General features: G+C 41.5%; 1 protein-coding gene across 3 annotated transcripts in view; it reads left to right on the top strand.

Annotated features, from left to right (window-relative positions):
- odad4 (outer dynein arm docking complex subunit 4) overlaps positions 1-15,124 on the top strand; it is a 95,365-nt gene that overhangs the window by 21,038 nt on the left and 59,203 nt on the right. For all 3 annotated transcript variants that reach the window (XM_072561214.1, XM_072561215.1, XM_072561216.1), the window contains exons 10-11: positions 816-916; positions 4,792-4,891. In XM_072561214.1, coding sequence (XP_072417315.1) covers positions 816-916; positions 4,792-4,891 — 201 coding nt within the window. The remainder of the gene's footprint in view (positions 1-815; positions 917-4,791; positions 4,892-15,124) is intronic.

Consider the following 15,124-nt stretch of genomic DNA (forward strand, 5'->3'; position numbering starts at 1 on the left):
CTCATGACAAATCCTCCTATATTCATCCAGTTTGGACATAAATGTAGCTTTAAATTTCTTTTATGGTCACTTTCCATAGTTTTGTACTAAAAATGAGCCATGCCATTACAATCAAAATAAACTTCCATTTGGGATGATGAGTTTATAAATTTCATCATCTGGGATGTTGCAGAATTTTGAGGAGCTTGGTCCTAGGTTTCTGGTTTGAATATCTTTCTAACAGAAACTAGCTAATTTCACACACATAGAAAGAGTAAGTCACTGCCTAAGGCATCCTAGAATGTCCTGTCAGAACTTTATTTGTCTGTCGGAGAACTGAAGACTATATTATGAAGTTAACATTAATTCTGGTGGGAAATGTACAAGATTTCAAGAGTTTTGATACAAGAGTTCATTGATCACCTCAGGCTCACTATCCAAGATTACCTTGTATATTTGGTCACTGCCCGAGCTTTGCTTTGGATACAATACTATCTAGAAGACCAAATGTGACAGATGGCTGGAGTCAGTTGTCCCTTTGAACAGTGTTTTTTTTAACACACTCAAGCCCCCTGTACATCCATAAAATTGAAATCCGGCTATTGGAGGTTCCAGCTCTCTGCTGTGCAAAGCCAGTAGAGTTAAATCCAAGAGCTTCCATACTGGGGACCAAGAGTATTAAAGGAAACACCCTAATGTGCTTGTCTGATGTATTTGGTGATGCAGTTCTGACTCAGTCGACAAAAAGGACACATGCTTCATCCCAGGACTGCAGAGGAAAATAACGGAGAAAATTCACACAATCCATAAACTTTCACTATTTTTTATTCTTCCAGTTAAACAAAGCAAACTTCAGACGGCAGTCACATTCTTTGAACAGGCATTGAGCAAAGCCAGGCTGCTGAATGATGAGCCAGCACAGGAGGCAATCTCAAATGTGAGTAACTCCTGTTTAATCCATGTGGTGTTTAATTGTTGCTATTTTCCTGTGGTTCAGAGGTACAGGGTCCCAGCTGATTTAGCAAAAACGGGAAAGAGCCAGGCACTGACTCTGTTCAAATTGGCAGCTGCTAGATAATTCAGGGCAGATTCACCATCCTCTGAGTTTCACTGAAACTTTTGAAGTGTTGCCAACTTTAATCACAGCTCCGTTCAGCCTGTGTGTCCCATGATATGATCCAGATACTGTAATGCACTGCCCAATTCGCTTCCTCCTCGAATCCCACTGCATCAAACTGACAGACATTTTCTTAAATAGAACATAGAACATTACAATGCAGTACAGGCCCTTCGGCCCTTGATGTAGCACCAAGCTGTGGAACCAATCTAAAGCCCATTTAACCTACACTATTCCATTCTCAGCCATATGCCTAACTAATGACCATTTAAATGCCCCTAAGGTTGAAAAGTCTACTACTGTTGCAGGTAGTGTGTTCCACACCCCTACTACTCCCAGAGTAAAGAAACTACCTCTGACGTCTGTCTTAAATCTATCACCCCTCAATTTAAAGCTATGTCCCTTGTGCTAGCCATCACCATCAGAGGAAAAAAGGCTCTCACTGTCCACCCTATCTGACCCTCTGATTATTTTATATGCCTCAATTAAGTCACCTCTCAACCTTCTTCTCTCTAACAAAACAGCCTCAAGTCCCTCAACCTTTCCTCGTAAGACCTTCCCTCCATACCAGGCAACAGCCTAGTAAATCTCCTCTAAACCCTTTCCAAAGCTTCCACATCCTACCTATAATGCGGTGACCAGAACTCCAAATGTGGCTGCACCAGAGTTTTGTACAACTGCGGTATGATCTCATGGTTCCAAAACTCAATCTCTCTACCAATAAAACCTAACACACCGTATGCCTTCTTAACAACCATATCAACCGGGGTGGCAACTTTCAAGGATCTATGTACCTAGACATCGTGATCTCTCTGCTCATCTACACTATCAAGAATCTTACCATTAGCCCAGTACTCTGTATTCATGTTACTCCTTCCAAAGTGAATCACCTCACACTTTTCCGCATTAAACTCCATTTGCCACCTTTCAGCCCAGCTCTGCAGCTTATCTATGTCTCTCTGTAACCTACAACATCCTTTGTCACTATCCACAACTCTACCGACCTTAGTGTCATCTGCAAATTTATTAACCCATCCTTCTACACCCTCATCCAGGTAATTTAACAAAAATGACAAACAACAGTGGACCCAAACCAGATCCTTGCGGTACATCACCAGTAACTGAACTCCAGGATGAATATTTCCCATCAACCATCACACAGGGTTGTTTCTATTTCTCTTCTTGAACAAGGGAACAACATTTGCTAACCTCCAGTCTTCTGACACCATTCCTGTAGACAATTAAAGAATAAACCAAAATGTCCAGCAGAAACATTGACCAAATGTAGCTCAAAAGACAAAAGAAAATAGTGTAAAATTAAAGGAAGAGCCCTGTAATGCTACCAAAACAAGTTGTAAGCCTGAAGATTGGAAAGAATTTAGATTTAAGCAAAAGATGTTCAAGAAGTGGAAAGGATAAAAGAGAATGTAAGAGTAAACAACTCACTGTGTAAATAAAGTTTCCCCTCATGACACCATTGATGCCCTTGTCATTGATCTCATCTGAGTGTTGTTTGGTTCTCGGCCCTTCCACTAACTGAAGCAGTTTCTCCCTGTCTACTGTCTCTGGACTCTTCATGGGTTTGAACAACTTGATTGAATCTCCTCTCAATCTTCTTCTCTCTAATGAGAAGGGCCTCAGTTTCTCCGGACTAGCCACAAATTTGTTTCAGTAACTATTTTTCTAAATAATTTCTGCACCCTCTGAAATTTAGATCTTTTTATCAATTATCTCCTTTCTTTCTTTCAGGGAAGATGTTATTACTTCACAATTCTCTCCATTAGAATTCATTTATTTATGCCTCCAGCCTGTTCTGTGTTCAGTCGAAATATGTTACTATCCTCCTCACAATTCACAATACTTTTGAGCTGTTAGTATTTTGAAACTTGAAATGATGCCATGTACAGCTAAGTCCAAATCATTAATATATCCCAGAAGAAACAGTGGTCCCCCAGCTCCTGGGGACCTCTCCTGTATTTTCTTCATTCATTCATTGGATGTGGACATCACTGGCTGGGCCAGCATTTATTGCCCAGAGGGCAATTAAAAATCAACCACATTGCTGTGGGTTTGGAGTCTCATGTAGGCCAGACCGGGTAAGGATGACAATTTTCTTCCCTAAAGGACATTACTGAATCAGATGGGTTTTTTCCTGACAATCGATTCATGATAGAACATAGAACATAGAACATTACAGTGCAGTACAGGCCCTCGATGTTGCACTGACCTGTCATACCAATCTGAAGCCCATCTATCCTACACTATTCCATGTACGTCCATATGCTTGTCCAATGATGACTTAAGTGTACTTAAAGTTGGTATCATCATTTGACTCTTAATCAGATTTTATTGAATTCAAATTCCTCCATCTGGTGTGGCAGGATTCAAACCTAGGTCCCCAGAACATTATCTGGATCCCTGGGTTATCGGTCTGGTGGTAATATCACGAGGCCATTGCCTAGACTGAACTGTTCACCCAAACTACTTCATATCCAGCTATCACTGTCGCTTTTATTTCATGAGTTCTAAATTTGCTGACAAGCTAGTCTTTTTGCATATTATTGAACACCTTTTTAAAGTCCATTTACACCACAGCAACTGCATTATCCTCACCAATCCAACACTTCATGAAAGAATTCAACCAACTAAGCTGAATAAGGTTTATCTTTAATATTCTGTTCTGCTTTTCCTTATTTGTTTTTGATTTATCCAGATGACTGTTCATTTTGTGCCAAATTATTATTGCTAAAAGCTTTCCCATCACAGAGGCAAAACTGACTGGCATGTGATTGCTGGTTTTATCCTTGTGTTCTTGTTTGAATAAGGCGTAACCTCTGTAATTCTCCAGTACTCTGGTACAACTCTGGGTGTTCTATGAGGAGAATTGGAAAACTTTGAAAAGTGCACTTCCCAAACACACCCCCACCACTCCCCTATCCTCTCAGTTTCCTCTCTCAGTAACATTGGGTACATCTCATCTGGCTCAATTTTAAATATATGCGGCCTTTCTAATACCCTCTCTTAATCTGTTTTAGCCCATCCAGAGTTTCAACTGTCTCCTTTATGGCAACTTCTTCTCCATTGTGTAGTGATTGGAACAAGGTCATCCAGGTGGAGCTCATAGAATATGAGTTCCCTGATTGGGGCTGTTAATCCAGTCCAGTCAGGGAGCCCTGGCTGACAGAAATAAACAGGAGTGTCAAGGTTCTGGTCACTGTAGGAGCTGGCTGTGAGGGAGCTGGGTCAGTGTCATGTACAGTGTAAATAAAGGGGGACTTAATGGCAGGATACAGGTCTTTGTGATGTTTTGGAACTTGGTAAATGCAGGTGGAAAGTCTTTATTCAATATCCTGGCCATGCTCTCTGCCTTCTGCAATGATCCCCTTTTTGGTCATTAATCAGCCCCTTTTGTGACCATGTTATTATCTATATCTTTAAGGAAGATGTTTGAATTTGTTTTAATAACTGCTGCCTGTCTCCTTTCATGCCACTATCCCTCAACCAAGTGGTATTGAGCTTAATTGTCCCACTGCAACAGCCACCTATCTCTGATCAAGCAACTAGTACCAAGCTGGGCATAAACGCCAGGACTTGATCTTTCATTATTATTTAATGTTTTGTAATCTGACCATATGAGAAACTGTTGCACATTTGTGTCTGTAAGTCTCATTAACAATGCACTGGTTCCACTACAGGCCCTGAAAGATAATAAAAGGCAGATCGAGCAGGCTGAGCAGTTGAAACAGAAGGAGATTGAGCAGCTACATGAGAAACAGAGAGCCCATCGGCTGAAACGTAAGAAATCTAGATGTGCCTTGTTGCGTTCACTTGAAAACACCAAACGCACATTTCCTGGGGGTTCATTCAATTATCTACACACTGGCAGGATGAAGTTATACCAAGGCTTTTACTTTGTGCTTTACCTTGAGATCAAATTGAAGTTATTTATTTCTACAGTTATATTCCAGCCAGCAGTAACTGCACTAGAATAACAGTGTTTGCATAGTATGGAGATGGTAACATAGTGGTAATATTACTGGAGTAGTTATTCAATGGCCCAGCTGATGCTCTGAGGAGGTGGGTTCAAACCCCATCCTAATACCTGCTGGGCTTTAAATTCAATCAATGTACCTGGAATTGAAAATGATGGTGGCCATGAAACTATCATTGATTTGATGCTTTAACAAAAGAATCTGGTTCACTAATTTCCTTAGGGAGTGAAATCTACCATCCTTACCTGGCCTGGCCTATGTGTGACTCCACACCACTGAGGAGACTGACTCTTGACTGCCCTTTGAAATGGTCAAGCTGCCCATTTCAAGGGCAGCTAGGGATGGGTAACAATTGCCATCTTTGCCAATGATGCCCACATCCCATGGAGTAAGTCAAGGACGTTGAAGATATTTATGAAGATTACTATATCCTTTCGTATTTATTTATTTTTCTTCTCAGTGAAGTAGCTCTCCATAGATCACCTGCTAAGATTTCAAAGATCCCTAAAACCTTGATATCTGCTCTCTGAGAATTACATACGGAGATTAAAAACTCAGAAGTTTCAGTTGAGAGCTCACCAATTTTTATTTTCCTGTACCTGATTTTCTTATTCGTGAAACTGAGCAACAAAAAGCAAAGTGTTTTGTATAATTCAACATCCTCGATTCCTGCAGGTTTGATTATGTCAAGCTCCCGATTACTGTCCCTAGCATGGTGCTACAATCTGACATCAGAACAGCAGCCACATTGTGTGGCATTTTAAAGACACAAGATACTGTTATTGATAGTTGTGAAAATAAAGGTGACAGACACATGTTCAAATTAGATTCTTCTTGACTGGGAGAATATATGATGGAGATCATAATGGAGCAAACTCTGTTGGTATAACAAAAGGATGATCAGAATCTGATTCAAATCTCTTACCAACCTAGACGTTCTGTCTTCAGTGATGACCACAGGAGTTTGGTATCTTTAATCATGAACTTATTTTCTTTGTCCTTCATTGTCTGCACTCAGTTTCAGGCTATTTTTCTTTGACATAGTTCTGGTAACAGTTGACCTCATATACTGAATGTGGGTGTGAAATGTTCCCACGTTTTGGATGGTCAGGATTATGACCTCAATATTAACACTGTGGTCTTGATGGACAGGGCAGGGATGAATTGTTACAGAATGGGTTTGACTAGCTGGAAAGCAGATAACCATCCTGTTCTCTGTTCAGCAACCAAATACCAGGAAACTCAAGCCATTGATAATTATGTATCTCTCCACTATGTATCAAATCTCCACTCAGGATGTCCCCAGAGTGATGCAGCCGTGGTCATACCACTGCACCTTGTATTTTGCCACATTGTGCATTGATTCTCTATTCAGCCTTGTCAGCTCAGAAGCTTTTTTCTGACTTTGTAACACAATATACCTCTAATACTTCTCCTCTAAATCACAGCTCTTCCATAACTGCCGCTGCAGTTGTGTATATTGACTCTTTTTGTACTCAAGACTCTGAACATTGATTAACAAACAGAAAATAAATAATAATGAAGGATTTGCAATCACAGCTCAGGCAGGATTAATTTCTGTGATTTGCAGACACCAGCGTAATAAACAAAAGTAAGAATCTGATTTTTTTTTTCAATGTCCTTCCTCAGAATCTTGCTTCTGAATAACAAGGTTGAATATATGAAAATAAAGTAATAGGATGAACAAGGGCCACCAAGATGCTGGGGTTGATTTTGTTAGGAGCAAAATTGAAATGCAGGGTAGTTATGTGAAACTTCCTTTGAAACCTAGTTCAACCACATTTACTGTGCACTGTTCCTGTCTCTGTGTTGCAGAAATTAGTGTCAAGTTGCAGGAACTGCTATAAAAGACTGAGATGAAAAGATGTTTCTTCCATCAGAGAGTTATGGAGTTTCAGAAATCTCTATTAATGTAACCTATGGATGTTTGTTTTCTTAAACATATCAAAACTGACATCAATGATTGTGACCAATCTTTGGCCTTTAAGGGAACATGAGCATAATATGAGTAAGTAAAGTAAAAGTTGAAGATTGGCTTTGCTGTTATTGAATATTGGAGTGGCTTAGAGAGACCACATGACCTACTCCTGCTACTCCTTACTTAGTAATTAAAAACAATGCAGAGACACTGGGGAAGATGCAAAGATGATGCACAAAGATAATACCAGACAGATAAGCTGTTGTCTGGTACATTAGGGACATCTAAGTGACTCTTGCATAAGCACATGGAAGTTAGTAAAATGAAGAGTTTGTCCTTAGTCTGATCTTAGAGTAAGATAAAAGGCCGGCATAACATCAAAGGCTGAAGGGCCTGTACTATGCTGTACTGTTCTATGTTCTATGTTCTATAACTTTCAGAAAGACTGAACAGGCTGGAGCTCTTTTCTCTCAGGAAGGGAAGGCTAAGGGGTGTCAATGGAGGTTATGAATATTATGAAGGGGTTAAATAAGGTGGATGCAGAATAGATGTTTCAATCTGGGGAACACCAACAAGAGCCATCAGTGGAAGATAATGAATCCAAGAAGGATTTCAGAGCAAACTTTCTTTTTGTTTATACATGAGGTAAGAGTATTGCTGGCTAGGACAGCATTTATTTCCAATCCGTAATCGTATTTGAGAAGATGATAACAAGCTGCCTACTTGAGCTACTTGAACAGTGCTGTTAGGCATGTAGGATGTGGAGATGCCAGTTTTGGACTGGGGTGAACAAAGTCAGGAGTCACAGATTATAGTCCAACAGGTTCATTTGATATCACGAACTTTCAGAGCGCTGCCCCTTTGTCAGGTGGAGTGAAGAGAAGCACACAGGCACAGAATTTACAGACAAAGGAGCAGCTCTCTGAAAGCTTGTGATCTCAAATAAACATGTTGGATTATAATCTGGCGTCATGTGACTTCTGACATTTGGTAAATAGTTTCGGGATTTTGACCTAGGAACTGGACGGCATGCTGATCAATTGGGGGTTGCTCTGTTCCTGATGGTTTTGAGCTTCTTGAGTGTTGGAACTACACTCAGCCAAGGCAAGGGAAGCGTATTGCATATTACTCCTGACTTGTACCTTGTTGGAAATACATTTTGGTCAGTGCGTGATGAGAATGTTGAATTTGCTGTCGGATGGAGCATTGTGATTGGTGCATTTAAAGGACGGCTAGATGTTTACAGATAAAAGTATAGAGGAAATGTTAATAGTATGTGACCAAGTAGAGTGAGATTAGCGTGAACCATAAACACTGGAATAGGTGAGTTATTCCGAATGGCCTGTTTCTGGATTGAAAATGCAAAAATTAACTCTCTATTTGAATTGAGTAACATTTTTTAACCTCTGCATTTTACTACTGTAGTTGGACCGCTGGTTGTTGATCATGTGAGGACTAAGAAAAAGAAACATACCGGTAGGTTCTTCATGTAGACAACCCGTACTCTGTCACAAGTACATCTGCTCATTTACATCACCACCACACCTCCCCTCCCCATGCATTTTAATTAACCCCCTGCTGAAAGATGGCTCACAAGGAATGGTTGTCATTATAATCCATTCAACAGTGGAAAATGAGATGACAGACAAATCAAACAGATATTTTGCACCAGTCTTCACTGCAGACGGTACAACTAGCGTTGCAGAAATAGCTGTCAGTCAGGAGTTGAAAGGGAGGGAGGAACTGAAAAAAAATTACAATTACCAAGGAAATTGAATAGAGAAAGTTGTTAGGCACAAGAGTATACAAGTCCCCAGGTCCTGATGGATTTCATCCCAGAGTCTTAAAAGAAGTAGACAATGAAATAGTTGATACGTTGGTTTTAATTTTCCAAAGTTCATTAGATTCAGTGAAGGTTCCTTTAGATTGGAAAAGTTTTAATGTAACTCTTTAGTTCAAAAGGAGAGGGAAGCAGAAAGCAGGAAACTATAGGTCAGTTATCTTAACCTCTGCCATAGGGAAATGTTAGAAGCTATTATTAACAATTTTATAACAGACTCTTGAATAAGTTCAAGGTAATCAGGTTTCATCAAAGGGAAATCATGTAATTTTTCAGAATTCTATGAAGAAGGAAGTTGTGCTGTAGATAAAGGGGAACCAGTGGATGTATTGTACTTAGATTTCCAGAGAACGTTTGATAAGGTTCCACAGCCAGGGTCGTTGCGAATAATAAAACTCATAGTGTTTTGGGGTAACACATTGACACAGAGAGATGATTGGCTGGATTACAGGAAGCAGAGAGGAGGAATAAGTGGGTCATTTTCAGGCTGTTGGATGTCCCAAATGGTGTACCCCAGGGGTCAGTGCTGGGACCTCAACTCTTCACAATTTATGGAAACAATCTGGATGATGGGATCGAAGGTGCAGGAACTCTTCATGATGACACAAAAATAGGCAGGAGAGTGGATTGTGAAGAGAACATAAGCATCCTACAAAGGGAAGCAGATAGATTCAGTGAGTGAGCAAAGATTTGGCAAATGGAGAGCAAGGTGGAAAAGTGTGAAATAGTCCGTTTTGGCACAATGAATAAAAAAGAAGTATATACTATACATCATCTAAATGGTGAGAGATTGCAGAGCTCAGAGAAGCAGAGGGATCTGGGTGTCCTAGTGCATGAATCACAGAAGGTTAGTCTGCAGGTACAGCAAGTAATCAGGAAAGCTAACAGAATTTGATGGTTTATTATGAGAGGAATTAATGCAGGAGTAGGGAGGTTTTGCTGTGGTAATACAGAGCATTGGTGAGACTCCATCTGGAGTCCTGTGTACAGAACTAGTCACTATTAGTGATGCTAATGCTTTGGAAGCAATTCAGGGAAGGTTTATTCATCTAATCCCAGGAATGAGTGGATTGCCTTCTCAGGCAATGTTAGGCAGGGCTGGGCCTGTATCCTCCGGAGTTTAGAACAGTCAGGGATGATATAAACACATAAGATATTGAGGGGATATGCCTGGGTGAATGTGGAAAGGATGTTTCCTCTTATAGGAGAATCTGGAGGTCACAGGGGTCATAGTTTGAAGATAGAGTGGGATGCCCATTTACCTTCCTCTCTGAGAATTGTGCATGTTTAGAATTCCCTTTCTCAAAAGTCAGTGGATGCAGACTCTTTAAATATTTATGAGGCAGAGATAGATAGATTCTTGATGATTCTTGAGGAGATGAAAGTTTATCAGGGATATGCAACAATGTAGAGTTGAGCTTAAAATCAGATCAGCCATGAACTTATTGAATGATGGAGCAGGCTTGGAGAGCTCAGTGGTCTACTCTTGTTCCTTGTTCATATGTTCATTTCCATCCCTTGGACTCTGGTCATTCCAAACCGTTGGACCAGTACATACACATCACCTTTAACAATTATTGTGAAGGTACTACCTGCCTGTATATCAAACTGGAGTGTAATATTCTCATTCATAATGGCTGATGGGCATTTCAATGCCACTTACCCACACTCTCCCCGTATCCCTTAATTCCTTGTAAGGATGGTGAACAGGAGGAGGAGGTTTGGTGAGTTTAACCTTTCGGTATCTCAAGGCTCCTATAACAATAATAGGATCCCTCCCATCACGCTAACTGAGATCCACTGACTCAGCACAGAACAGGCATAAACCCAGCAGTACCCTGGACTCAATGGTTTGACTGTCTGTTGGATCAAGTCCTGGGGCTGCGATGGAGCTTTGCAATTGAGCCAACCCTGGCTCAACAACTCAATCATGAAGACTGGAGAACAGTCAAGCCCGATCAAGGTGGCTGTGATGAGGAAAGTGCTGTGGTCAGTCCATTAGAGAAAAGATTAAATGTAGCACCCTTGCTTCTTCCTGGCTCCTCAGTTGGTTGTTGCCAGCAGTCCCTGGAGATGGGTTCCTGGACTGCAGCCTGCAATACAGGTTGATGTCGGGGCAGTATATATCCTGGAGAGAATGAATGCGGCTCATGTGACTGTGGAATTTCTGTAACCTGCCATCTTCCCACTGCAGCCTTCTCAACTGAGGAGCCCTCTTCTCTGGAAGCTGAAGATATCACTGATTCCACCCTCCGCCATCAGGGTAGGTAATCAGACCTCTGTGCAGTTCCTGTCTAGTCAGGCCTTTGTACAGTCTCTTCTGCATCAGGATTGGTGTGCTATGCTATGCCTTTATCTGACCCTTTAAATTTGGACCATTTCCCTCTCCTCCTTGCCCGTCATTGACACTGCTGAATCCCAAAACCTCAATTTCCATATTTGGGATGAGGCATAGATGAAATGGTAATTATTGGCTAAACTAATTTTAAATTAATATTTGGGCAAAAAGTCAATATGGATATAAGGTATGACAAAGAATCCTGAGAGACCCGGAAAGATATTGTTTTTAGAGCTATATTTGGGGTATATTGGTTTAAAGTAGGACATTTTTAACAGAGAGGTAGTGTTTGGATTTCAGCTTACCAGACCAAAAGAAGCTTCAAAACATTTACATTTTTAAAGATATTCTTTGACAATTATATTCAAACATGATCGATGTGTTCAAATGAGATGCTCAACATATTGCAGCCATTTCTTTTGCTCTTGTCACACTCCTTTCCCTGCCGTTCCTGCTGTTCGGAGGATCCGTGTGGATTCGATGGGCTGAATGGCCTGCTTCCACACTGTAGAAATTCTACTAGATAAGTGTAATGACTGCACTCCATCTGCGTGGACTGACCTGGAGTGAGGGTGTCAAATTATACCTTTGTCCAAATGAACAATAGGCCAGCCCAGTCCATTATACAACAGGCTGTCAAACTGTGGAACTGCTGGACACAAATGTATGTGCTGGCCTTATACAGAATCCCATCTGTGGATTAGAAGGTAGCAGCATTTCCAACAAAAGCAGCTGTCAAAATGACATTTTTGTCAAGAGGAACCAGTGATTAGGATTTTCATAAACCATTGAGGTGAAGCTTTGTTGATTGAGCAGAATTGTTTAACCTGATGTTTTCCTGCACTAGATGCCAAGAAGCCTGATGAGGCAATAGAAGCAGAGGAATCCTGCTCTGAGGGTAGGTTCTAATGTAGCCAGCACCAGTACCATCATCCCACCCCCCCCCCCCCCCCCCCCCCCCCCACCAACCCTGCCATCATGGCAGGGTTACACTATATCACTGAGATATCTGTGTTGAGAATGTGGTGCTGAAAAAGCACATCAGGTCAGGAATTCCTGATGAAGGGCGTTTGCCTGAAACATTGATTCTCCTGCTTCTCGGATGCTGACTGACCTGCTGTGCTTTTCCAGCACCACACTCTCGACTCTGATCTCCAGCATCTGCAGTCTTCACTTTCTCCTCACTGAGATATCTGCCCATCCTCAATCAGAATTCCGATTTGAAATATGTCCATGATTTCTCAGCACACTATGGGGTCCCATATCTGTTTGGTGCTCCATTAGACCGCAAATAACTTTCAAAGGCTTTTTGAGAATACCTGAAAACATAGGAAAATACATTACTTTATGTAATTTGAATTGTGTTTGATATCATCAGGAGTGGAGGGTTCGCCCAATTGGCTGGATGGGTGGTGAGTGATGCCAACAGATTGGGTTCAACTTCCCACAACAGCTGAGGTTGCTATGAAGGATTCTCAACCTCTCCCCTTGCCTGAGGCATGGTGACCCTCAGGTTAAATCACCACCAGTTGTCTCTGTCTTCAATGAAAGAGCAACCCCATGGTCTGGTAAGACCATGATGACTTTACCTTTTAGTCAGGAATAGTCACTGAAGTAATGCAGACTTTCCATTTCACTCTGAAACATTCCCAGGGACTAGATACAAAGCAAAGCTCCCTCTACACTGTCACCATCAAACACTCCCAGGATAGGGACAACATAGGATTAGATACAGAGTAAAGCTCCTCTACACTATCCCCATCAAACTCTCCCAGGACAGGGACAGCGTGAGGTTAGAGACAGAATAAAGCTCCCTCCACACTGTCACCAGGAGATTTTGTCTTTGGATACACAGTGGTGGAGAATAGATATGCATTGTCTCAGTGGGAAATGGAAGTTACTAAGTAACCCATTGTCCTTGAACTCCTACATTGTTATCCTGTTAAAACTAGGCCTTTACCTCACACAGTCAGACTAGACCTGGAGCAGAGTTTGTCTGTATTATTGGTGGAGGGAGAGAATCCTTTGTATTTGGAATATTTATTGGAATGGTAGTAGTTGGCCTTAGGGAGGACAAAAAAATGCACTCTTTTCACAACCAAACACTTAAGTAACCCATAACTACCAACCATGGCCCCTATCCCGCAATTGGTTAGGGTTTCAAGGTCTTGTTCTGTTTTGGTACCAAAATATCGGAAAGCCTCCTCGTTTTGCTTATTTCTGAGTGCCCACATCCCACATACTGAGGGAACCAGTGGGCAGGTTGCTGTGCCCTGACCCAGGTAAAGGTTCAGGGGCATTCCTGTCCATTGAAGAAAGTTGATTAGTTATACACATTGAAGGGCAGCAAACAATACCAACCCTGGGGCAAGGCAAGGTGAGTGGCCCACTGTGGATGTCCATTTCTGCATTGGTATCATTCTGCATCACACACTAGAAATCTAAGAGAAGCCCCCTCCAACCCCAACTTAACAGCACATCCTCACTCCAATAAGGGATAACTCTCAGTTATCCCTTTTATCCCAAGGGATAACTGATCTGTGAACAGGAGCCTGATCTCAATGGCCACCCAGTTAATCTGCAGGTTCTCAGGGTGGGTATTACATAAGGATATTGGCAGCTGTGTTGCAGACCGTGCTGCATTGTAAATGGGATGGCCCTGTTTAATCTGCATTCAGCACTTTGTTAAAGCACAAGCTGGGGATATCATTGCCAGCAGAGGTATCTGTTTTAGAGTATTCCACTTATTCAGTTACCTAGAACCTTCAGTTCCCAGCACAATATTCTTGGCTTAGAAATTTTTAATCTCCCAGAATCTCCTGCAGGTTATCAGAGGTTGAAGGAGCTTGGACTGTCTGCTGGATCCCAATGCCAGTGGCTGCAGCTTTCAAAGAGCTACCCCAGGAGGGATGTCTGAAGTAGTGAGCCGGACACACCACACTGACCTGGGGCCACCCCAGCGCAGGCTCCATGGAAGTGAATCACCATTTTACTCCCATCAGAGTCACATTGAATTGTTTAATGAGGAAAATTAGAGACAGTCAGCTGTATATTGACAGAGTTAACTTGTTGTTTGTGTAATTTCTTATTTTGATGCAACAGAATTCAGTTCGTCAGATTCTGTCTGTGGGCTTTATTCATCAGAAAGTGATCACGTTTCAGATGTGGCTTCTCAGGGTAGGTTTGCTGGCTAATTGTGTGTGTGACACGGGTGTGTCTGTATGTATGAGAGAGAGAGCGTGTGTGTGTATGTTTGTGTTCAGTGCCGAATTGCAGTTAGATCCACACAGAATTGTAGAACGATCATTTTAATAATGCTCTCTGTGCTCTTTCTCCTGGATTGCTCACTTATTGTCCATATCCATTGTTAATCTCTGGATTGGACATACAATCTGGACCCCCTAATTTAAAACACAGATGATTGGGCTGCTCAAATGAAATAAAGGGACTATGATAAATACAGGATGGCTCCACACACACAGGTGCTCATGGGGAGCAGGTGAATGTGACCTTAGGTGAAACATTACATTTGCTGCAATTAATTCTCATTGTCCACAAGCTGGAGGGATCCCTGAGAGAGAGCTGTTGGCAGGCTCGTATTGTTTAGCTATACAGCTCACCCTCAGCCAATCTCTCTTATGTCTTTATTAGTCTTTTGTTATTGCTTATTCTTACTGGAGTCTGAAAAACATTGACGTAAAAAGTGTGCAGTGTTTCCCCTTCAGTTTTGCTGGTTACAGGCCTGTATCTATCAAGCCCTTTGTGTTATCAAAGAGCAATGGGCCTTAATGTGGAATTATGTTTCCAAAATTAAAATAAGTGGATATGTGGAAATGTTTTATAATAAAAACTGCCGCAAGGCCTCAGCAGATGATACCAGATTTGTGAAGCGAGGATTGTAGTTTGCATCTCAGACAGA

Source organism: Chiloscyllium punctatum, chromosome 42, assembly GCF_047496795.1.
Source record: "Chiloscyllium punctatum isolate Juve2018m chromosome 42, sChiPun1.3, whole genome shotgun sequence".
NCBI classification, from domain to species: Eukaryota; Metazoa; Chordata; class Chondrichthyes; order Orectolobiformes; family Hemiscylliidae; genus Chiloscyllium; species Chiloscyllium punctatum.